Source organism: Manihot esculenta, chromosome 1 (assembly GCF_001659605.2).
Source record: "Manihot esculenta cultivar AM560-2 chromosome 1, M.esculenta_v8, whole genome shotgun sequence".
Classification (NCBI taxonomy): domain Eukaryota; kingdom Viridiplantae; phylum Streptophyta; class Magnoliopsida; order Malpighiales; family Euphorbiaceae; genus Manihot; species Manihot esculenta.
In genome coordinates this window covers 37,871,105-37,895,531 of record NC_035161.2, presented here as the reverse complement: position 1 = coordinate 37,895,531, position 24,427 = coordinate 37,871,105, and the positions used below count along the sequence as shown (strand labels likewise).

The 24,427-nt window shown below is 30.5% G+C and overlaps 4 protein-coding genes and 1 long non-coding RNA gene across 10 annotated transcripts; 1 reads left to right on the top strand and 4 right to left on the bottom strand.

Moving 5' to 3' along the window:
* Positions 1-214: 214 nt before the first annotated feature.
* On the bottom strand, positions 215-1,995 carry LOC110619778 (late embryogenesis abundant protein D-34). The gene is made up of 3 exons (XM_021763329.2): positions 1,170-1,995; positions 789-1,070; positions 215-693 (listed from the first exon to the last, which is right to left on the bottom strand). Exons 1-3 carry the CDS (start codon positions 1,491-1,493, stop codon positions 535-537), a joined length of 765 nt encoding a protein of 254 aa, XP_021619021.1. The 5' UTR covers positions 1,494-1,995; the 3' UTR covers positions 215-534.
* Positions 1,996-3,874: 1,879 nt separating this feature from the next.
* On the bottom strand, positions 3,875-4,369 carry LOC110610674. Its single transcript, XM_021750715.1, has one exon. The coding sequence runs from the start codon at positions 4,367-4,369 to the stop codon at positions 3,875-3,877; it is 495 nt and encodes a 164-aa protein (XP_021606407.1).
* Positions 4,370-5,324: 955 nt separating this feature from the next.
* LOC110611690 (protein transport protein SEC13 homolog B) lies at positions 5,325-7,765 on the bottom strand. Of its 2 annotated transcripts, none has more exons than XM_021752086.2 (2): positions 7,442-7,765; positions 5,325-6,556 (listed from the first exon to the last, which is right to left on the bottom strand). In XM_021752086.2, exon 2 carries the CDS (start codon positions 6,498-6,500, stop codon positions 5,595-5,597), a length of 906 nt encoding a protein of 301 aa, XP_021607778.1. In that variant the 5' UTR covers positions 6,501-6,556; positions 7,442-7,765; the 3' UTR covers positions 5,325-5,594. The 2 variants fall into 2 exon arrangements, with proteins under 2 accessions (XP_021607778.1, XP_021607771.1); XM_021752079.2 differs by having other exon boundaries at positions 5,325-6,559; positions 7,442-7,762.
* Positions 7,766-16,137: 8,372 nt separating this feature from the next.
* LOC110611684 lies at positions 16,138-18,942 on the top strand. Its single transcript, XR_002487377.2, has 3 exons — positions 16,138-16,430; positions 16,526-18,555; positions 18,638-18,942. It is a non-coding gene; the product is annotated as an uncharacterized LOC110611684 (long non-coding RNA).
* A 2,047-nt stretch (positions 18,943-20,989) lies between these two features.
* Positions 20,990-23,283, bottom strand: LOC110611645 (FCS-Like Zinc finger 8). Of its 5 annotated transcripts, none has more exons than XM_021752062.2 (4): positions 22,695-23,283; positions 22,522-22,610; positions 21,623-22,436; positions 20,990-21,459 (listed from the first exon to the last, which is right to left on the bottom strand). In XM_021752062.2, the coding sequence occupies exons 3-4, from the start codon at positions 22,393-22,395 to the stop codon at positions 21,390-21,392; spliced, it is 843 nt and encodes a 280-aa protein (XP_021607754.1). In that variant the 5' UTR covers positions 22,396-22,436; positions 22,522-22,610; positions 22,695-23,283; the 3' UTR covers positions 20,990-21,389. The 5 variants fall into 5 exon arrangements, with proteins under 5 accessions (XP_021607754.1, XP_021607760.1, XP_021607733.1 ...); XM_021752068.2 differs by having other exon boundaries at positions 22,715-23,283; XM_021752041.2 differs by having other exon boundaries at positions 21,623-22,447; positions 22,695-23,280.
* Between the last annotated feature and the right edge of the window lie 1,144 nt (positions 23,284-24,427).

The window sequence follows — 24,427 nt, the reverse complement described above, 5'->3', positions numbered from 1 at the left end:
ATCCATAGTATTAAAATACTACAATTTGTAGTATTACATATGTAGTATTAAAAAATTTATAATATTAAAATATGTAGTATTAAAATTCGATGGATTGAATACCCAAAAATATCCGATCCAAACAACAAATGCCAAAAAAAACCTAGCTATGCAAAAAAAAAACCCTAGCTACATAATTTCTACAAATGCCAAAAAAAAAACCCTAGCTACATAATTTCTACACCGCATATTAGAAGAAAAAAGGCCAAGAAATTACAAAGCTTCAAGGAAATCAACACCAGAGAGAAGCAATTAAATAAGCCTCTCTGAAAAATTGGTACAAGCATGGTATAAATTCGGATGGATCAGATCGAGCAAAATAGAAGAACCAACTCCATTTAACATAAACGTGCAGAGTTTAGATACATAGTAGATCAAAAAGCAAAACCTAAGCCAGCACAAGAGTTCACTACGAACTTTCTTATTGACCTTCCATAATATACATGGGCAGTGACTCCACACACACTCCATATCCATAGATATATATGAGAGAAACTACGATCTCTCGTTAAGCCTAGCTGCAGCTGCCATGGATGCTGCAACCCCACCTAGCGTGGTCCTCATGTCAGGTTTGTTCCTTATCTCCGCTGCAATCACACCTTCAGCATCATTACGTGTAACGGGTTTGTCCCTAGGCAACTGGACAGAGGCGTCCTGTAAACAAGGAGGCATATATAATTCCACTTTCAATCAATTGCTACCTTGATTAAATTGCTTCTTCAGATTAAATATGATCACTTATCACTTACCGCTAGAACATCGGAGAGTTTGGTCTTACTTTCGTCACTCAGAACCCTGGTATTAAGATCAGCAGCTGACTGCGCCTGTGCGCCAATTCCAGTGGAAGGTGTCTCGATACTTCGAAGAGCTCTCACCTCTGCAGCTTTTATAGCTGCAGCGTCGCTCTGATCGATCGGCTTGTCTCCTGTGGCAGAATAAGCAGTTGCCTCCAAAGCCTCACCAATTGTAATATCATATGCTGACCCAGGATATGCAGCGGGTACCCTTGGATCAAGGTGCTGTCCCACTATCTGCAAGTCAAAACACAAGTTTTCATGTTTTCTACGAAACAATACGTAATATATACGCGGAAAAAGGTTAAATGTTAATCAGCTTAGAGTTGGCTAAACCTCTCCGCCAACTCTTTCAGTGACAACGCGAGTGCCGCCAATATTTGATTCTGTTACTGTGACACCCTCCTCTCTAACTGCCCTACTAGCATCGTCAGGGTAGACGAGACCAGCTCTCACATTCACGTTAGCCGCAGATTGCATGACAGAGGCGGCCCCGCCTCTCTGGGTCTGCCCAAGGATTAGGTTCTCAGCTGACTGCATGGTGGCTGCGTCTCCTGGGGCAACAGGCTCAGAGGCCAGATTGCCTTGGACATCAAACACGTCTCCGTATTTGACAGGATCCTGATCGTATTGAGGCCTTCGGGGCTGTCCTTGGCTCATTTTCTACTAAGTATACTTGCTGTTTCTAAGGGGAAAGAAATTATAGCAGGGTTTCCGAAGAGGTGGATGCTTAAATATATAGAATGAAAGCAAGGACACTAATTCTACATTTTACACGCGTTGGCAATAGAAGCCAAGAGTTTTCCAGGTGGCAGCCTCAAAGAACAAGCTGTTACAACATTTGGCATAGACTGACGTTGTTGGACACCTACAAGTTGTAACCCAAACGGTGACAGATGGCTAGGCCAATCACAGAACCTTGCCGTGAAGATGAGAACCACAAAATCCCTTCAATTTTCTTGGGATGTCGGTTTATCATGAGCCATATCCTTTGATTTGGTCCGATACAGCAAATTATATTGAAATTTTTTATAAAAAAAAATTAGAGAAAATATTATTCAAGAACTTATATATTAGTATGAAATTTTATCATGTACATTTTAACATTACTTTTGAGAATATATTTTGCAGATTAAAAAATATATAATTTTTAGTAATTAGAAATATATAAAATACAATTATTACGTTTTCAGTTATTTAAGATATAATATTTTTAAAGCAATTTTTTAATTTCTGAAATTCCATGTAAATGGACTCGACGGCCCAAAACAAATATAAAAGCAGATTTATGAGTTGGTTCGGCTGAGTTTGGACCGCTCCTTTCACCGGCCCAGAATCATTTTCTAGCTCAGCATAGTTCCTGGATTCAAACCTCTTCAGATTTAGAAATATTCAATATATAGCCGTCTTTAAAATTTTCTTAATGTTCATATTTAAAATAAAAATCGTATTAAATCACTAATTTAATTTCTATATTTACTGTGAAATTTAATTTAATAAATTTTTAATTTTTATCTAAATTGACTAAGAAGTTTTAATTAATTAATATCAATTATTTAGCACCAAAATCATGAAATTCAGTTAAAAATCATGAAATGAACTTATTTATTTTGATATTTAAAAGTATTGTGTGGGCTAAACGGAGTTTAAATTGATTTAAATAAAAAATTGAAAATAAACTAAATTAAACATTTATAATAAATATAAAAATAAAAGTTAATATTTAGCCACACCATCTTGAAAAAACATTATAAATTATTTAATCTTTTTAAATTTTAAATATTTATATTATTTAATTCATTTAAATAAAATTAACTCAAATTGATTGCTATTCATTTAATAAAAAGTTAAAAAATAATTTTATAAAATATAATAATAATTTAATTGTACACAGAATCAATAATTAATCATGACGATATATATAGACTAGACTTTATAATATTTTTGTTTAACTGCAAATGCATTTCAAAATCGCTAAAAAGCAGTAAGAGATATAAAAAAAAAGGATTAAAAGAGACTTCGATAAATCTCGTCAAAGAGGTTTATTAAAATAGATTATGCTTCGTTAATTTATCTGCTAGGATATTAATAGTTGGAAATATCTAATTAAAAGTAATAAAATAAAAAAAAAATACATGTAAAAAATGAATAGCACTATTCAAAACATGAAAATTTCAAAATATCAAAAGGTGGAAATAAAACAGAAATAAGAGAAGCAATGTCAAATGTAAACTCATCATAATATATATTTATATAAATAATGCAAGACCCACGATAATTTTCAAATACCATGACGTTAGATTCTACTTAAAATCAAAAGCAAACAAAGGAAAAGAGAGAAAATTTTAAGAAAAATATGCCAATCATACCTTTTTATTATATATATAAATTTATTAATTCAATTAATTTAAATGTATATTAGGTAAATCTATTAAAAAAATAAAGCATTTTAAAATTTAAAAAGATTTTATATTCAAAATTGAAACCACTTATTAAAAAAAAAAAATCATTATCATCTTAAATCTAGTAAATCTAACATTTCATTGATCCTTAGAAAGAAAACTTAATTAGCAATGAAAACCATGATTATTAATGTGGACCCAAGAGCCAATTCCACTGATGCCATCTCTGCTCCTTTCAAGCTTTCATGATTTCTTACCTTATAGCCTTTCTTCTCTCTTCTCATCACTATATCACAGCAAAATAATTAAATTTTTGTGCCATTTATCAACTTTTGGCACTGGAATAGTGACGAATCTTGCATTAAGGGAAGCATAATTGAATTAACTTATTCTATTTTCCCACCAACGAAATCAATCTGCATATCGAGTCTATTATAAAATTATTATATCACATATATTACAGGTCAGCTTTGCATATTTAGCCTAATTCAGCGCTCGCATATAATAAATATACATGCATGTTGATGAAGATGAACGAAATTCATAGTCGAAGCTTGGCATGTTATGCTTTTGTTTCATCAAGCCTCAATTATTTAACATTACAAATTAATTAGAGAAAAGCTACAATGAGGTGAGGACTCACTCTACAAGAAATAGCATCTCCTCTGCGTTACAATCATCTTCGATTACGTCCTCCAAATTCAATGTTTTGGGAACTGTGACTACCAATTGCCCAACGATACACCTAGTGCTCGCCATCTCCGGAAACGTCGTCGCCGGAAGCCTGAATCGCCACGTATCAGTATAGAGACCCTCCGTAGAACAGCGATCGGCACTTCGGTCTCCTCTTACTTCGATCTTCGTTACTCCTGGTAAAATCTTAATCACGTGTGCCTGAAAGTTATTGGTTATGGTTATATCCTCGCTGTTGGCAACAAAAAGGAAAGATTCTTGAGTTTCTAGGACAAAAACGTCGGCATCTGAGTTGAAGGGAAGTTCAAGCACTCTGGCAAATACGTGGGGGAGTCTCTTAAGCTTCTTGTCGGGCATTGGGTTGGCGGCGGTGGAGGAAAAAGATACGTCATATTGGGAGGCGGTGAGATCTCGTTTATTTGGAGATGGGTGGACCTTCATTGTGGAGGAGGGCTAGGAAAGAAAGAAAAGAAAGAAGAAAGAATGAGAAGTGGTAAAACAGAGTGATTCTTTAGTCTGGGAATGGGTTAAAGGAAAAATCTTCTATCGAATAGAGAATGCAAGTACGTGTTAAAAAGCTATAATGAGATGAGTGTATATGAAGGCAATGGATAGGCATGACATGAGATTAGATGATAAGCAGCTTCTATGGTCGGTTGCTTTTTAGAACACGACAACGGAGGATGCTTCCCGTTAGTACAACTTGAAGAACAAAATTTATATCTTGCGTCTATTGTGAATTTGGAAAATCCTTATTCGTATATAAATTCTTATTTGTACCAGTATGCTTGTAATTTTAATCATTATTTTATATATAATAAAAAACATTAAATTAAAATTTTTAATTTTCTTTTTATTTCAAATAAGAATTTTATAAAAAAATAATTAAATTGAATTAAAATTTTACAAAAATACTCCATTGAAGTGGAGAAATGCTTTGAGCACAGAATACGCACATACACACCTAATACTGTGAATCTATATTCATTGAAATTTGAAACCAGTATAAATTTCAAGCCTCTTCTCTTGTTTCAAGATTTAATAACACTAATCCAGGTTTGCCATTCCAAAGAGTGGGGTTATAAACACTACTCATTGACAGTTTACCAATTAAGTGCAACTAATTAGTAACCATTTCCAGTAAAGGATAACTCCAAAGCTCTATTCAACCAAACTACTTATCCAGTTCACTCCAAAATATAATAATAATAATAATAATAATAATAAATACAATTAAATGTAGCATCTCCATAGATCATTTAAAACTAGAGCCAAAACAGAGAAGAGATAATTCATAATGTTATGTCGTTGCTAGTTTGTGTCTGTGTGTGTGGATCGGAGGAGGGGGGTGGGAGTGTGGGGGGTGGGTATACAAACAAATAAAAGCCCACCAATATACAGTCAAAATCATCCAGCAGAATTTGTGAAGAAAAAAAAAAGGATCATAAGGAATCTCACACGAGAAAGATAAATAATGACAGCGACAATCTATCAACTACATGAACTATCCTATCTGTCAAACGAAGGTTTTACAAGAAGCTAATGTCCAAAACATGAAGATTCAAATATCCAACAAAAACACTTGAGCGGTGGAAGAACAACAAGGGGGAAAAGGCTGTCATCATATAATCCAACGGACCAAAACGGATTAGAGTAGACTGGCGCTCTAGGTATCAACTGTAGTCACTTGTTGCCATTCCCCATCAACAGCTTCTTTCCATAGAGTCACATTGTTATTTCCATCAGCAACAGCCAGAATGTTTCCAGTGAGTGACCATGAGACTCTCCAAACAGGAGTCCTGAAATCATGCAAGATCTTACCCTCCCATTGATCCCCTTCTTTTCCGACGGTCCATATGATAACCTTCCCATCCTGAGAAGCACTAGCAATAGTTGATTTTGGAAGGCCCAGGTTAGGAGCCCACGCCACATCTCTTACCCAATCAGTATGCATTTGAAGAGCTGGAAAACAGTCCATCTTCCAAGTTCCATTGTAGAGCTTCCACACTTTCACAGTATTGTCACAACCACCTGAGCAAAGCTTCTGAACAGGGTCAAGCAAACCAGAACCAACAAGAGCACCAGGTGCAGTTGATGGGGCCCAAGAAACTGAAGTTACACCAACTGGGTGAGCTTGATCAATTCTGGATGTGTCCCAACCACCATCTGCTCGCGCAGTAAAAACTGATATATTTCCATCAGAAGAGCCACAAGCCAAAGAAAGACCAACCTCATGAGGTGCCCAAGCAATAGAGTTGACAGATGATTTGTGGTCGTCAAAGACATGAGCTTGAGTCCACTCATTCTGATTACCCTCCTTCCATATTATGACACGCCCATCATACGAACATGAAGCAAGTAAGGACCCAAATTTTGGGTGAGCCCAGGCTACTTGCCAAACAGGGCCTTGATGGCCAGTCAGCTGAGCAAGCTGCTGGGATGTATTGTTGCTAACTCCAATAATCTTGATTGAGTGGTCAGATGATGCAGTTGCGAGGCGCTTACCATAGTAATCCATTGCCACATCATGAACCGTGTCCTGATGACCTGTCTCAATCTTTTGAGAAGGCATTTTCTCTATTGATTATACAGCACTTCAGATAGCTCCTATATTAAGATTGTACCTTTCTCCTGTATATGAACGCCAAAATAAATAAATAAATAAAAATTCAGAATTCCAATTTTCTTCTTACCATACACTTTCAATTACCAGAAATCACAAAATCATGTGTTATGACACTTAACAGAACCCTGGCTTCCGTATCAAATTCTAGATCCCATCAATTGATGATAAAGTCTAGCAAACCCAACATTTTCTTTACCTCAAATATCAATAATCATCGAGTGAAAAAATATAACATAAATGCATATAAATAGATTTTAATCACTGACCGACATGCACCAGTTAAAGTGAAACCATAAAAGTCTTAATATGAAACAAATACAATATCAAGTGAATTGACAGATATGCAACTATGAGCAGGGGAAAATGCAATAGAAGTGAAAACGCAGTCCTAGTAAAGAGCTGAAACAATGCTGTTACATAACCAAGTGCAAGAGATCTGCTTTCTAATTCAAGGTAATAAGAGAAATTTTTAAGTTTTCAAGGCTTCAATTTTCTATATCAGTTATTTGATCCGGTGTTGTATGTAGATCAGTCATTCAAAATCCATATATGAGCATTTAAGTTATATTTTTCAATAGTTGACAAGTGATATTTGAAGCTGAAAGTTGATTTTGCTTAATTTTATCATCAATTGATGGGATCTGGAGATCTGAACAGCTTACATAGACCTCATAATAACACACCAATATATATAACAAGCAAATAGATCCGTCCTAATTCCCAAACAAAATCACCATTTCAAATCAACAACTAAATCGGCCAAAAACAACAAAGCATCAACAATCCCTCCATAACAAAGATACCGACTATTACAAATCAGCTAATTACCCACACATATAAGCGCATAAAAAGATCGGTAGATGGGAGGAGAGGCGAGAAAGAGATACCTGTTAGTGAGAGAATTGAAGGCTTTTGAAAGTAACAGTCGAAACCCCTCGGATCTGTCTTGGATTTTGAAGGACAAAACAGACTCGGCGATTCTGATTTGCGATTGTTTTAAAAACTAAACCAGAGAAAACAAGGGTTTCCAATTCCAAACCCCTCGGATCTGTCCGCACCTAGAAGCCTGAAGAACAACAGGCTGAGCGCATCCGATTTGTAATTGTTTATGATTTTGTTCCCAACTTAGATTTGCTCTTCCAGTTCCCGTACTGGGCTTTGTTAAAAGACTTTGTGATAAGGCAAATTACAATCTAGCAAAATTGGTTAGGGCAAATTATTATCATACCCTCAAGATTAATCTATCTAATTAAAAAGCCTGAATTTTTTATATTAGATTAAAATATTTTTATAGTTTTATTTTATTAAATTTTTATTTTATTAAATTTTTATTTTTTTATTATTAATTACCTTCATCTTATCTGATCAATAAAGAGAACAAATTTTTTAATTTCTTAAATGTCCTAAAAAAATACAAATAAAAATATATATATATATATACATCAATACCGATGAATTATTAATATACAAACTATTGAATTTTTTAACATTATCTATAACATTTAAAAAAAGAATAAATTCAGGCTTGGGCATTTGCGTTAAACCCTTTGTCCAGGCTGAACCAAATCAAGCGGATCCAATTGAAGCGCTGAACTGGCTTGTGAGCCAAGCAGTCCTCTTTGTAAGTGTGGCCTTGCGATGCATTATCATGATCACGTCCAGGGCCGGGCCGTTCTCTACACTTAAATTTTCTGCTTTTATCTTTTTTTTCAGTTTTTTCTCATTTTAATTTTTGTCAACTGCTGTTAAAAAAAAATTATCCATTCTTTTTAGTTTTTAAAAAATGAATTTAAAGTTTTTAATTTAACATTAAATTTATTTTATTTTTCACTATTATTATAAAAATAATGTGATATTAAACATATAAAATTTATACTATATATAAAAGTGGAAAGAGAGAAAATAATAATATTTTTAAGTATTTAAATTATTTATAAATTAATTAATTTAATTATTTAAGTAGTTGATAATTTTATTATTTTAATTTTAATTTTTAAAATAGATTATAATTGTATTTTTAAATTAATTTTAGTTAGTTAAGCAAATCATAAAAGCTATATGAAAATATAATAAGATTAATTTTTTTTAAATAAAGATATATATTAGATTATAATTTTATTATTTTAAATTAATTTTAGAGTTTATTGAGAAAATTTAAAGTAAAAAATTTAAATTAATTTAAATATTTATTAAAATAATATGTTTAAATATTAGATAAATATTAAGAAGATTATTAAAATAATAAATTATTATTTTTAAAGTATAAATTAAATAAGAAATTAAATTTAATTAATGAATATTTAAAATATTAATGAAATAAAAAAATAAAATAAAAAACACATAAAATCACTAATTTTTTAGTATTAATAATTTAAAATTTATTTCACTTAAATATTTCTAATTTTTTATTTTTTATAATTTATCCATACTATATATTGATTGGAATTTTTTTTTATTAAATTAGTTTTAAGAATTAGTTAAAAAATAATAAGATATATAAATTAGTTAAAAAATACTAATTTTTTATTATTATAAATTAATTTATTATATATAAATAATAAATTAAAAATTACTTGAATTAATTTTATATTAATTTTCTATATATAAAATTATAATTTTAATATCATACTATGAAATAAAATTATAAAATATGCTTGGAGTTATTAATGGTAAGAGAAAATAATGGAAATGACAATTCACAAGTCAAAAGAGATGAAGTTGCACAATTATTTCCGGAATGATAAAATTTATAGATTACCAAAATTATAATTAGATAACTCTTAAAATTTATATGTGTTTTTTTTTTTTTTTCTCAGAGTTTATAAATAAAAGTTATTAATTTATAAAAAAAAATTTAACTATAAAATTAAATTTTTAATAATCTGTATTTTTTATGTATAATATATATTATGTATTTTATTTTATTTGTCTTGTAAATTAATTTATTTTCTTTTTAAAATTATTTTTCAATGATATTATTGTTTTAATTAATAATGTATGAGAATAATAAAAATAATAAAAATTTCTAAATTATTCTTATTTAAGTTCATTTAAATTTAATAATTATTTATTATCCTCTATTTTAATTGGTTAAGAAATAATATAAAATTTTTATTATTTTAAAAGTTTAATTTATTTAAAATTTAATTTTATTTAAATTCAAATTATATTTTTATTTATAATTTAATTTTAATTAGTTATATAATTTTAAAATTTATATAAATTTAAACTTTTGTCCTACTTATATTTAAGTTTAACATTGGAAAATTTATAAAAAAATAAAATTATTAAATATTTAAAAAAAATTATTTCATACTTCACTCAACGATATAATTTAGTAACAATAAATTTATTATTAATACATATTAAATTAGCATTAATAAAATTTAAATTTAATAGCAATCATTTTATTAATAATAATATTAAATAATGAAAATTTATACAAAACTTTACATTTACAATTAATATTAAAAAAATTAAAATTATTTTAATAATAATCTTAATTATACTAAAAACTCTATTATAATTTATAATTTAAAATTAAATAAGTTTACCATCTAAATTTAATGAGTAATACTAATTAATTTAAATTATTTTATCTATTAAAATAAAATTAATAAAATTATATATATATATATATATATATATATATATATATATATATATATATATATATATATATATATCAAAGTTAAAAAAATGAAATAATTAAATTATTAAATTTACTCATGTTAATTTAAAATTTTTACAATAAAACTAATTTTAATTATAAATTAATATAAAATTACTATTTAAAATTAAAAAAATTTAAAACTATTATTCATATACTTTAATTCTAGTTTTATTATATTTTTTATATAAAATTATATAAAAATAAGTTATATAAAAAATAAAATTTTATTATTTACAAAATAAGTCAGGAGTATTAAGACGAGTATAAACTTTAAATTATTTATAATATTATTTAATTTAATTATTTAAGTAGTTGATAATTTTATTATTTAAAATTTAATTTTTAAAAGAAATATAAATTTCACATATTACGTTTATTATTAATTCAAAATAAAAAAATAAATTATTATTATTATTTAATATTTTAATATAATTAATTTTTTATGTAAATATAATGGTAAATTATGATAAAATTTATTGATTGTAATCTTTATAATCCATAGATTAAATTAGATAATCTTATTTTTTTTGAAATGGGAAGATAATCTTATCTTAAAATTTTATCATTTTTTTTATTATTATATATATAGGTCTTATTTTTATACTAATATTATATATAAATATCCATAATTTGAGTCCTTCAATGTAATAATTATTTAACATATATTTTTGATATGATATTTTGAGTATTTTGGATAGGCAACTCTAATTTACATTGTAACTTTTTACCATAGAAGTAAGTTTGTCTAGCACAACATGTAGAGAAACTATATGGTAGGCAGACATACTTAATATTTGAAATAAATAGATTTATCACCCAAATTATATGGTAGAATATAAAGAAAGACAAGTAGACTTATTTTTATTTTTATTCACTCGGATCGCTCGCCTATTGTTTTTATTACTTATTATTGAATACTCAGTTAAAAATTTTTATTTTCTTTCGGGAGAGCTTGTTGGAGAAGTTGATATTGAAAAGTCCTATAAAAAATAGGCGAAAATAAAACTTAATTTGACTTAATTTCTATCGAATAAGCTCCAGTCCCGATGGTACTAGTAGTTCATAAAGCCTATAATTGCAGTTATTTTAAATTGCTGTGTACTGGCAAGCTTACTGGTCTAGCGTTAGTATAAACCTAATTTATTAAAATTTTCTGGAATAAAAAATTAATGAAGATTAATTAAAAAAAAACATAGGAACAATGTGGAGGTGTCATGTAATACAAAAAGAGAGATGGCTGGTGAAATCCAAAAGAAGCAGATTTCAGAATTGCTGGTCCAGCACTGTTTCTAAAAGGAACGTAGCTGGTAGTGTCAAAATTAGAGAGAAAAGGGCAGGAGGCCCCCAGTGTGTACGCCAAAAATTGCAATTGCTAGTTTCCTTTTTTTTCTTTCTTTCTTTCGGCAATTGCTAATTGTCCCCACTCCCCAGGCTGCAATGATTTACAATCAAAACTAGTGTCATCCTCCACACGATACATGCCCCCTTTTTTCTCTTTTCAATATTTCCTTTACATTTTGAGAAAAACTTGAAAATAATATAAAATAAAATGATAATATATCCATATAAAATTTTATGTATTTATATTAAAATTTTAAATAAATGGATATAAATAATATTTTTTATAATAATATTATAATTAAGATTAATTAATATTTAAAAACTTTTTTATGTCAAACAAAATAAAACAACAATTATGATAATTAGTGGTATAAACGAATTAAATTGTTCGTGAGTTATTCGAGACTCGACTCGATAAAAACTCGATCGGATTAAACTCGTTTTCTAAATAAATAGAGTTCGAGTTCACTTTTTAGACTCGTTTAGTAAACGAGGCGAATTCGAACTTAGCAGTATTCGGCTCGTTTAAATTCGCGAGCTTGGTTCGTTTTTAAACTCGTGAACAGGTTCACGAACAAGCTCGTGAGTTTGTCAATATCAGTCCTACGTCGAAAGTTGAAGGGACATGAAGGAATATGACTTTTTTTAATTTTGGGTTTCACAGACTTTAATTAAATAAAAAAATTTAATTTAAAAGTCTTTCAATAACCTTATAATTTAAATTTATTTATAATATAAATTTAAATTATATTGTGTTTGTTTATAATATAATTGAGTTTAAATTTCAGACTAAATGAGTTTAAATTTGAGTTTTTTGAATGGAGTTTGAATTGGTTCATTAACGTGATAAACGAATTTATTACGAATCAAAGTTGAACCGAATTTGAATTTAATATTTATTTTATAAATCGAACTTGAATTTATAAATGAAGTTCGAGTTGATTTCAAATTCGAACTTGAATTTTTAAATTTATTTTATAATCGAGTCTAAATTTATCAAAATTCGATTCGATTCGATTACAAATTTAAAAGTAATGGAAAAAAACAGAAAGAAAGCATACGTTTTAGGATAATAAAAGAAGAAGTAATTTATTTATGTAACGTTCGTCGAGGACATAACTACATCTTTATGATCCATATATAGCAAAATTTTTTAAGTTTATGTATGTTGCGTTTTTGCATAATTTATAGGTTATATATATTAAATACTTTTAAATGGACTTCGTTAGGAAGCAAATCTACAAATAATAATATATATATAATTAATATTTAAAAAACTTTTTTATGTCAAACAAAATGAAATGAACAATTATGACAATTAATGGAAATTTTAAAAGTAATAATTTTTTTTACAATGTATTATATTCTTTTTTATATATTTTTTTTCTCATTGTAGTAGTTTGTGATCATTATAAAATAAAACTTTAATTTCATAATTTTATTATTTTAATAAAAATATAAAAATTTTCGTTGTATTTGTCATTTGTTGGATGTGTTTGCTTTGGCAAAGGCAAAGCAAATATCCCTTTCGGCGTCAGTGTTGTTGTGTTGGGGTCGAATCTAAGTGGCCTTTTTTCCTCTATACCCTTTTCGCTTTTTTAAAACCCACCAAGCAAAGCACCCATACCCACTTTGGATGTTTTTCCTCAAATATCTATTAAAAATAATAATTAAATTACTTTTATGTCCAAATAATTTTCATTCAACTTACTTTTCTATAAATATTAAAAAATAATAATTTTTTCTATCCACTTTCTAATTACCTCAAATTTTAATATAAAATAAAAATATTATATTTTATTAAAAATAAAAATCATTATTATAATATATTATTTAATTAATATTAAAAAATAACTATTTCATTAAGAAAAAATAATTAATAAGAGTTTGAAAATAAAATAAAATAAAAATAAATAATTTATATATTCATCATAATATAAAAATAAAAATTGATAATATTTTGCGAATAAAACCCAACTACTCCCTTGGTCTTCACCAACTTTTTTATATTAACCGGTTACCGGTAACAAAATGAGGACGTGTCTTCATTCCAGAAAACTGACACCTCTAAGTGCATGCTCCATACCCAATTACCTTCCAACTCGCCTTTATCCCTATCTTTTTGTCCGGATGCTTAGGGACCGAACTCTTTTGCATGACTCTGACTACGTGGGTCCTAAGTATGGCATCTTTACTTCATCCACAACTGTCCACTGACGGATTCCGTTAACATTATTGGACGGCCCAGTACATCTTGCCCTTTTAATAAAATCACTGCTTTTTTTAAAAAAGTCCTTATTACATTATATAGACCGAGACTATCTTCTCTTTTTTATATTATTATTATTATTTAATTTTTTATTTTCATAAAATTACTTTTTTATTTTTAAAAACACATTTATAAAAAAAAATATTTTTTAAAAATGTTAATTTTTAATGTTTGAAATAATAAAAAAAATTCAATCGAAAACATTTTTATAATCAAATTAAAATTTATTCACTTTCTATATTTTAAAATTTTATTAACATTTATATATATAAATTTATTAATATATTTTATTTCTTAAATTACAACTAAATAATGAAAAGTAAGTTTAGTTATCAAATATTATCTATGGGATATTTAAAAAATAAATAAATATAAATTATTTTTTATAGATAGATGGATACTAAATTATTTTTACTTTTTTAAATAATAATTTATATAATTTTCAAAATAATAGTTTTTATATATTTGCTAATACATTTTACACTTAAAACATGTTTAGTTCAATAATTGTAATGAATAGGTGACATTTAACTATAAAGTATTGAAAGTAAGTAATTATTAATTACAAGTAAAAAATAACTTACTCTGCTTAGGTAACAAGGCATAAAGTGCAATATGTCCAAGTAAAAAATAATTTATCCTGTTTAATCAGGTGATAGGTAAAAAATATAATTAAATATTTTAAATAAAATACTAAAAATTAAAAGTGATAAAAAAGATAAAAATAACAATAAAAATAAAGTTTTAAAGATAAATATATTTTTCAATAATTAACTATTATTTTTAAAATTAATCTAAGTTTATTTACTAAGATGAATAAAAAACCTAAAAAACAAGGAGAGAAAGCAAAGTGAGAAAAGGAAAGAGCGGCGGTGATTTTGCTGCCAGAGGGAAGACTTCCATCTTTGGATCTTTTTATTTATATATCTGGTATAGTTTTTGATGTTTCGACATTTTATTATTGCGTTTTGATGTTTTAATTATTTGAGAATTTGTTTTGATTTTAGTTTATTGAATTATGTTATGTAAAATTTTCGATAATTACTTAAAGAATTTTTTCTTTAACTGAGGTAGATAATCACAATCCACACTAATATGTCTAGCGATTAATATTTTCTTTTAATTTTATCATATTATTTCTTTTAAGCGGTGATGGTTTCGTTGGAAATTCAATCTCCTTATTGTTTTTGAGTGACTCATCAAAATAGGGAGATGGTCGAGTTTAATTCTGAATTTATTTTAGTTTTGCATATTTAATTTGTTGTTTTTCTGTCTGGCTTTTGGCTTCTCCTTGTACAATTTACTGGATCAACGTTTGCATGCTAATTCTGACTGTACGATTTGCATTTGGCCATGCTTTTTATTTTTCTCCCGTCAATCTCTTTCTCTTTTTTTTTTTTTTTTTTTTTTTTTATGGCCATTAAAAATAGAGGGGAGCTTATCAGTGCATCGTGTTTCGAATAAACTGTTGTAGATTGAACTGAATTTAAACGATGAGTTGGATTGGCTGCTTTGTTAAATATAAATGGTTTGGATTGAATTTGTTCACTGGGAGTTGTATCTCCTATCATTCGATTCGTTGAATTTTTAATACAAAATGCTTGCATGTTACAAAATAAATTATTTATTATTATTTTATCGACACATTAAAATCGAAGTAAATATTAAAATTAGAATCCGGCTAAAATAAAAAGTAAAATGATGAAATTGATTGGACTAAAACAAAAGGGCAAAATGATGAATTTTCTTTTACATTTTTTTAAATAAATTTTCTTTCATGTTTAGTTGATTATGAAATCGGAATCAAATTTTCTTTACAATATTCGGTTTGCATGTACAATTTGGTATCGAGTTCTTTTTTTATTTAATAAAATCAATCGAAAATTTTTATATAATGTACATATTATTTTTATTTAAAAATAAAATATTATTATTTAAATAAAATAAAACAAAACAAACAAATATATCAGAGCTAAACTTATCGTTTTATATTTTAAATTAGACAAATCACTATTTAATTAATTTAATAAAATTTATAATTTAAACCATATACTTTTAAATAATTATATGGTTTAATAAGATTTTTTTAATTGCATTTTTTATAGGATTTGTAATTGCATTTTTTTATGAGATTTTTAATTGCATTTTAATTTTGTTCTTAATTATTTTTTTTTATAGTGACGCAAGTCAATTATATTAAAAAACTGTGTCGTCATCCGTTGAAGAAGACGGTAATCGTTAATGTCATTATCGTAAATGCAGTAAAAATGATGACTACTTATCTAATCGCAGTCGTCGTGCATACTCATAAGGAGCACGCAGAAACTGTACGGCCTTTAAATGTGGCTGTGAGAGTCATTTCAGATCCGTGGATTCAGCCTCTAACTCTTCCTTAGATATCACTTTCATGGCCATTTGAACCAAAAAAAGGGGAAATCACAGACCAAAATATCAAGAGCTAATCAAACAAAATCCTCAATCTCCTCCCTTCCTTCCTTCCTTCCTTCCCCAGATCTCAGGTCTTGATAACTCCATAGATCTCTTCTACTCAGATCTGCACCTCCACTTCACTGACAAACTGTCTAACTCAAAGGTAAGCAACTCAGATTTTCCAGTGGAAATCATTGAGGAAATTTCTTTTCTTTTTGGGTGCATTTTCTGATATGATATGTGCTTGTGCTTTTTCAGTTTAACGGTGAGGTGCTTTCGATCTATGCTTCTAACGAGGAGACATGGTTAGATTTTGAATTTGTAGTGTTTTTGTGGTTTAATCTTCATAAACTGGCTTTGAATCTGTATAGGTTTTTTATTGTCTGGTTTATGCTTGATTTGGATTTATCATGGAGAAGATCTAGAAGCTAGAGTGAGATTTTGCTACAAAATATAATCTGAAGGTGTATTTTCAGTTGCTCTGTGAGATTTTTACCTGAGGGTTTGCCTAACCTGAACGTGCTATGGAGACGCTTGTTGTTTTGGCCCAGCACAGGAATCAATATGACAGCAGAGTCAAGTCATGTAAGCAAGCTCGATTTGGGTCTTTACCTTCTCCGCACTTCAGAGAGATCAATTGCCGGACTTTTCAATCTGGGTCAGGTATACTGCCAACCCCCTTCAAGACTTGCACCACTCCTGTGACCAAAGGCACTCTTTCTACCCCTGCTTTCTCCTCTCAGAAAACACCTTCACCAACTATTAAGGTCCACTCGAATTCTCACCCTGTTGACAATACAGAGAATAAGACTGCTCCAAAAAGCTCTCCTATTCCGATAATTATCCCCACGAGGGATACACCTTTTGATGATGAGCTGGGTATCTCAAGTGAGAATTCACTATTTTCTGAGCTCTGGGCTGGACCTGCTTACTCAAATTCACCGCCTCCCAGTTCCCTTCCAATTCCCAAGTTTTCTATGAGGCCAAAGCGAACCGTGTCACTAGAGTTGCCTGTCTCTGATTCTGGTATCAAAGTGCATCCAATTGCAAAGTCTGCCCCCGCTTCCCCCATAAGGGAACATAGCCCATCTACAAAAGACCTGTTTCTAAATATTGACTCTGCGACTAAGACTCTGCGTCGCATTCTTAACCTTGATTTGGCGGATGATTGAAATTTAGGGGGCTTCTACCCCTGTAAATATTTTTAGGAAGACTGTATATAGAGGGAATAAATTGTTAGTAGTGTGTATCTGCTGAAGTTTGTCTAGGTTTTGGTTATGGTGGTGGTGGTGGTGGTGGAATTAGTGATGGAGTGGTTTTTGTGGGTCTATAATCTCGGAATTGAGACATTCTGGATTAGTGTTTCAGTGATGGATATTTCTAAGCAAGTCAAGTGTACGTGCAGTTGAGATGGGCAAGGTACTTGTAGCTTGGGAAACGTGACATGGATGGGAGCTGACTCTAATGCATTTAGGAAGCAGAAGTGAATCATGAATTGGGCGACTTCTTTGGCAATTGGATGGAAACTTACTATTCTGTCTATCGCCTTTAGGAAGCAAAAGTGAATCATGAATTCGATGACTTCTCTGGCAATTGGATGGGAACTTACTACGCTGTCCTATCGCCTCGAAACTAAATCTTTTTTTTTTTTATATATATATATGGTTTCTAGTCCTCCATATAATATCCTCTTATAAATTTTAGTCAACAAGCAAAGTTTAGGCCTAGAGTATCATTTACAGTGTAAATACAGTTAAATCTTGATTAGATTAGCCTCACTCCAACCCTGTAGGTTAATGTCTTTCTTTTGTAATTTCATCTTTATTTCATCTAAATTCCTCTTGTCCTCCTTGTTTTCTGTTTTTCGGATTAGGGTGCTAGGTTCCTAGTTTAGCTTTACTTCGATTTTCACCTTTGTATGGTCCTTTCTCTTGTAACTGCTTTACTTAGCTTGAATTGGCTTCTCAACAATCAATATCTCTTCATATATATTACCATCTCTTTCTTTGTTTCTTGTTAGATATCCCTAACTCCCCCTGTATACACTCTGCATGGGTGTTGTTTCCTCCTTGCTGTCTTTTCTGTTTTTTAAGAGGGAAAGTGGCAAGTGGAAGTGAAAGTAGTTACTGGATCTGCTTCTTGGGTTTGCAAGGTCAATCCAATCCGCGTTGCTCCTTTTAGTTGTAAGCCTTTTAGTTTATTTTCTTTTGAGTGGATAACAGAGTCCTCTTGGTCTTCATAGAGCTTGTCTTTGTTGGAGATTGTTGGCCACAAAAGCTACTTGTGAGGTAATAGTTTTCCTGTTTATTTATATTATTTTGCTGTTATTTTTCCTTACTACTACTGAAGCTTTCTAAACTTGTGTTACAGGCCATTATTGGGGAAGATTTCAAGACGCTGCCTTATTGTAGGAGATGTGCAATAGTGTAGTAATAGTTTCTTATATGCAAGTTTTATGGGAATCCATGTGCGTTTTGTCTTGTTTCTTGTGTCCATGAAAAATCTTCTAATATCTCCCTCGCTGTTTTGTATTGGGTACAAGTGTTTTTAATTAGTCTGGTTGGCGTATGGTGTTGGAAGATGATGTGTTTCCTTTGCATTTTATGACGAGAGTCAAGACTGCAATGTTTAATTATCCTGACCCTAAGCCTTCAATACATGTTTATTGAATGTTCTTTCATTGTTTTGATGAATGGCAGAAGCTTATTAGCATTAGCAGTATTATTGGGACAGTGGCAGGTTATCCTGATTTGATGTTGCTGCGTAGGTTTTTTATTTAATATTGCTACATAATATTCCGGCATCCGACTTCCAATTTGCAAATCTGAAACAATGGTTATTCATGGAGAAATTCCGACGTTGCTGATTTTCGAAATACCTGGCATGTGGATGTACTTTGTTAATTATGCTGGACAATTTATCACGATTTTTCTTTTCTTTCCTGAGCCCTTTTATCATTCGGATGTTGTGACATTCAGCTAGGGCTCAGTACGGGTTGCAGTTTCAGGAAAAGTATGTTGGGTTACTGTCCACGGAATAAAATATACATGGCTTTACTTTGCTGAATGGTTCTGCGAGGAAAGTATGGAGCAGCAATTATATTTTGCCATTCTGCACTGTATTTGGAATGTATTCCTTGGGGAGCCCTAAAAACTGGAGAAAAAAGAGAGTTTGGAGATTGGAGAGCTCCGCATCTGTCCTCCATTCTCCCGCAAAGCCGAGGTGCAGAGAGGAACATCGTAAGAAGGGGAAATACCTTTGCCTAGTTTGCGCTATTTGTTTGTTTGGTTGGTTTTTTGAATAAAAATTCTGCGATACTGCGATTTCCTTTTTTGTTCTGCAGTCTGGAGAACACAGGCCACTTTTTTGTTGCCTCGGTCTGAAACACTTGATGCTTGTTATATATGAAGCCATTTTCCTTCATCCCATGCTCTATGTTAACCTCTTGAAAATTTTCTAGTACAAAATCAGAGCACGAACCTTCTATGTATTGTCCGACCCAGTCGAATTACATCTGCATTTAGAGGATATTGGGATTCCAATCATGTGCTATCGTATTACCAGAAATGCAACTGATGCTTTTATTCCTGAACCTACATTTCTGAGTTGAATTCTTCATGTTTTATATTCTTCCTATTATTCCTAAATAGAGGGGGAGAGCTGAAACAGTTCCTAGCCCTCTGGGCTCCGATGAAAGCATCGACCCAAAGGAAAGCTACCCCAACTTTCTGTGAGCAACAGCATCCAGCTTGCATATCTCAGACAGATAACTTGCATTTTATGCTGAGATGCATTCCTTTATAATTTTTGTTTTATTGCTCGATAAAATGGATGGAGACAGGAATCAACAGAAGAAAGTGGAGGGCTTTGGCTTTTTGTTTAAATTGGGAAAAGACAATGGAAAGGTACGCGAGACATGTAAACTCAGATTTTCATATCAGATGAGTTTTGATGATGCCCAGTACAACATTTTTTATTTTTGGTAGCAGTACACCAGAATACCGACCCTACAAGTTGTCCCCTTGTTATTTTGGGCGTTTTCGTTGTAAGTGGGTTGGAAGTCATGTTTATCACCTACGTAATGGTTGATATGAACCAATCAACTAAAACAAATGTTTTATCACTATATATTAAGGAAAAGTTTAAAACATTTGTCATCAGCTGGTATGATGATTGACCCGCCTCTCATACATATCTGTATATAAAATAAAAATTCTCAACATATAATTTTAATTTTAATATTAAGTTGTTTAAATGTTAACTTAGAAGGGTTCTATTCTATATGCTTTATCTATATGGATTTTTGTTTTTTGTTTTTTTTTTAATACTGTAGAGGTGATTAATGATGTGGGGAAGAAAGAAATAAGTTTTTAAATCTTAGAAAAATAAACAAATTCTTGGAAATGATTTAAAATATTCGTACTCCTCTTTTGTGCGGTATACGTATCAAAGTTCTTAACTACTACTTTTTATTATTTAATTCTTTGCTTCACATCATGTATTAGTTTGGAAAAAGTGGACTTGAGGATGGATCTGCCTCCACGAAAAACAAGTCCCAGCTCAAGTTTTCGAAAAAACTGCTGGCATTTGTTTTCAAGATGTTTACTCAACCAATATAGAACGAAAATGGGTATGCCAGAAAGGATTAGAAATACAGAAGGTTGAGAATCTTCGCCCTTGAAATAATTGGCTGCCCAGCTTAATAATATAATGTGATGATTAATGCAAACGATCATACTATATTTAAAAAGAAGCTGCAGCTTAGGCAAGTCTTCAATCTTACATCATCATCCACTAGAAGGACAAAAACTTTGGGTAAAGTACAGAGGCTATCAAAATTAGTCATCACTTAAAACAAATTCTACTCTTACAATATCTCGTCCTCTCTTATCACTATCTGCAGGTGAGAGGGCTAAAGAAAAGAAAAAAGGAAAAAAAAAAACCTAGAATAAAAGAAAGAGCAGCCAATCTTTGGTCGTACAATTGATCATTCTCAACTGTTAAGCATCAAAGAATGGAAAAACTGAAAATCAAAAATATGTTATAGAAAGATTTGGCTTCTGATGACTCTTAAAGCGGTGACAGAGAATCAAGAACAGCTCTTTTAAGCATCATTCAATTCTCAATTCTCCACCCCATCTAACAGCATTTCTTGGTACCGGCATTCTTGACTGCAAAAAGCCTTTTCACCTCTGCATAATATCGACGGGGAAAGAATTAACATATCAAGTCACTCCATAATTACTTGCAAGATCAAATGAGAATGAGGTTTTAAAAATCCTGAAAACTTGTGAAGGCTTTTTTTTATCTTATTGAACCATGTTATGTCAAACAAGAAGATGGGAGAAGTCAAACCTGTAAATAAAAATGTCATTTTTCTCTTCCAGATTCTTCTTGCATGTATGACAGAAACTGAGGAAACTCTCTGGGGCAGTGTTGGACTTATCTGATATAGAACAATTCTCCAAAACACAGTTCTCAAATATATGAGTGGTTTTTGGATTAGGACCATAAGATATCACACATGTATAGTCCTCAGAGAGCTCTATCTCACTCATAGATATACATCCTGTGAGCACTCTAGGAGAATCGTTTGTTTGGATTCCAGAATACCCAGATGCTGATAACTGAGAATTCCTAGTTTTGATTCCAAAATCAGCTGGGGATTTTGGCGATCCTGTTGGAGAAAGCACAACGTTTGCAAGTGGAGGAATTTGGACTCTCAGACTGGTTCCAAACAAGACCATTGTGTTTTTGGGTTTAGAAAAAGAGCTATCGTTCTTTACGTCGGGTTTTTCATCAATAAGTGCAACACCAATGCCTTTGGAATCTACTTTGTCCCAGGAGTGTTGGTTCTCTGAGGAAACTCTTGGAGATTTAAGTTGGTTCATGTCATACCAAAAGGGGTTTTTGAAGGGAGAGAGGGATTTAGTAGAGTCAAGAACTGAGGTAGGACTAATCACAGCCTCAGCTTCAGGAATACCCTTGAAGGTTAAAGCTTTGAACCTTGGAGAACAAAAGAAAGATGGAGTTGGTTTTGTTTGGTTCTGGATTGGAGGAGACTGAGAACTGTGATCAGTCATTAAAGCTTGCTTGCTTGTTACTGCTCTAGATCTATTCCTCAACATAACTTCCTTTCTACCTGATAATTCTCAGCACTTCAAAGTCACTGCACGCCCACTAGAAAGAAGAGTTAGTTGCATATTGAACAAAAAAGAAAAGAAAGAGCATTACATGCTTGTATAAAAGCTCACCTGAAATCACTACAGTTAGACTATCCAAGGGATGACAGTAGATCTTTTCAAGCAATTGTCACAACTCACAATAGCCACCTTTACAGATTCTGAAGTAGAACACTATCATGCTCATAAACCAGAGAAGAAAAAAAAAGAGAATTTTTAAATGAAAAAAAAAAAAAAAAACTGACATCAACACTCAAACACACACTTGGGGAATTGAAATGCCTCCTATATCTCTGTAGCCTCCATGACAGGAATATTGAACGAAAAACAGGGTTGTTCTCTATGTCTCTGTCTCTGTCTCTGTCTCTCGTTCTAATCTTTTTCTCTTATTCCTTCAACAAGAATAAGAATCAATTCCCAACAGAATTAACCCATTTAAACGCCAAACGATCAGCAGGCAACATGAAGAAGAAACCCGGCCCTTTAGGGCAAAAAGACGAATATCTATATGGACAAGAAAGGCGTCGGTTTCAGGCAGAAAGGCTTAAAATGGTTAAATTGTTTCGTCAATCCCCATGAGAAAAAAAAAAGAAGGAACAAGAGGCCATTAGACAAGTTGGTATTTACTCTCTATCTCACTCTCAATCAGCTTTCACTTTCTGCTAATGGGTTTTCGTTCTTGCCATCAGTAACGCTGTCACCTCCTCTTTATTCAATTCTCGGCCCCCTCACAATTGCCAAGAATTTGCGACTTCGCAAAGAGGAAGAGGAAAAACAAGAGAGAATTTATCTAGTTAAAACAAGAACCTTAGGTACGGTGTTCTTTTAAAGGGAAGAAACTCTAAAATATAATCTGTGGGTATGACAATAGAGGATCACATCTCACGTATCGGATATATTCATCTTTTCTACAACTTTTTATTTATTTTGAAAAAAATGAACAAAACTAAATATCAATTAATATATGAGTTCTTTTGGCCCCACACAATAAATAACCTAAAATAATTAATATGATTAAAGTAATAAATTCATTTAATATTTTAATAAATTCTCCATTCATCTTATTATATTATAATATAATATAATTTATATTATTAAATTAATATTCTCCATAAAAAAAAAAAAAAAAGAGGAGAGGTGAGGTGAGGAGTGTCGTTTAGCGATGGATGGGATTTGATTGTAAATTGTCGGGACATGACGCTTTTTTCGCTTGTACCGCCAGACCGTTATGAATGCATTGCGCACGCACTTAACCACTCACGACTTACAATGTCCTCTCCTTCATCTTCTTATCCTCCTCTTCACTCTTGACTTGTCCATTATTATCCATTTTCTTTTGTTTTTTTAGAGAAAATATACAACTCTTTAAATTTTATCAAATAAAACTCTTTAAGATTTAATAATATATTAAATATACAAACTTTTCAATGTAAAAATTTTAATAAAGTTATTATATATAATTAAATTAGATAGCAATAATAAAAAAAATGAACTTATAAAAAACTTTTCAAAATATTTATTAAAAAATAACTATGTAATATAATAATGCAGGATTAGAAATAAAAATGATAAGAATTAGATAAAGTTGGGAAGGGATAAGATGTGGTATGGACCTGCCTTGTTTGGCAATTTGGCATCATATCCAGAGGGGCCGGCCCCAAACTCAACCTGCTAATTAGACAAATTCCAATTCCAGGTTTCTGCTTTTGTGGCAATTTTTTTTTTTTTTTGTGAAAGATTAGAAAAATTAAATAATAATAATAATAATAATAAAAAGATAAAAATTATATATGGAGATATATAAGTTGAAAAAAAAAGTATTTTTAACTTGAAATAACAGCAATGGATCGCAAATAGTTTTAATTTTATAATTTTTTTAAATGCAGCAATTTGGGAAGTTAATTGATAGATTTACTAAATAAGTATGAAGCAGCTGTTAGACATAAAATTTACGACAGCTTTTTCGAACTTCTAATTC

Coding starts and splice junctions, on each gene's coding strand:
- LOC110610674 (XM_021750715.1), bottom strand. CDS start 4,369: ATGAAGGTCCACCCATCTCCAAATAAACGAGATCTCACCGCCTCCCAA.
- LOC110619778 (XM_021763329.2), bottom strand. CDS start 1,493: ATGAGCCAAGGACAGCCCCGAAGGCCTCAATACGATCAGGATCCTGTC. Junction 1,071..1,169: donor CTGAAAGAGTTGGCGGAGAG/GTTTAGCCAACT, acceptor TTTGACTTGCAG/ATAGTGGGACAGCACCTTGA. Junction 694..788: donor AACTCTCCGATGTTCTAGCG/GTAAGTGATAAG, acceptor CCTTGTTTACAG/GACGCCTCTGTCCAGTTGCC.
- LOC110611690 (XM_021752086.2), bottom strand. CDS start 6,500: ATGCCTTCTCAAAAGATTGAGACAGGTCATCAGGACACGGTTCATGAT.
- LOC110611645 (XM_021752062.2), bottom strand. CDS start 22,395: ATGTTGAGGAATAGATCTAGAGCAGTAACAAGCAAGCAAGCTTTAATG. Junction 21,460..21,622: donor AATGACATTTTTATTTACAG/GTTTGACTTCTC, acceptor GATATTATGCAG/AGGTGAAAAGGCTTTTTGCA.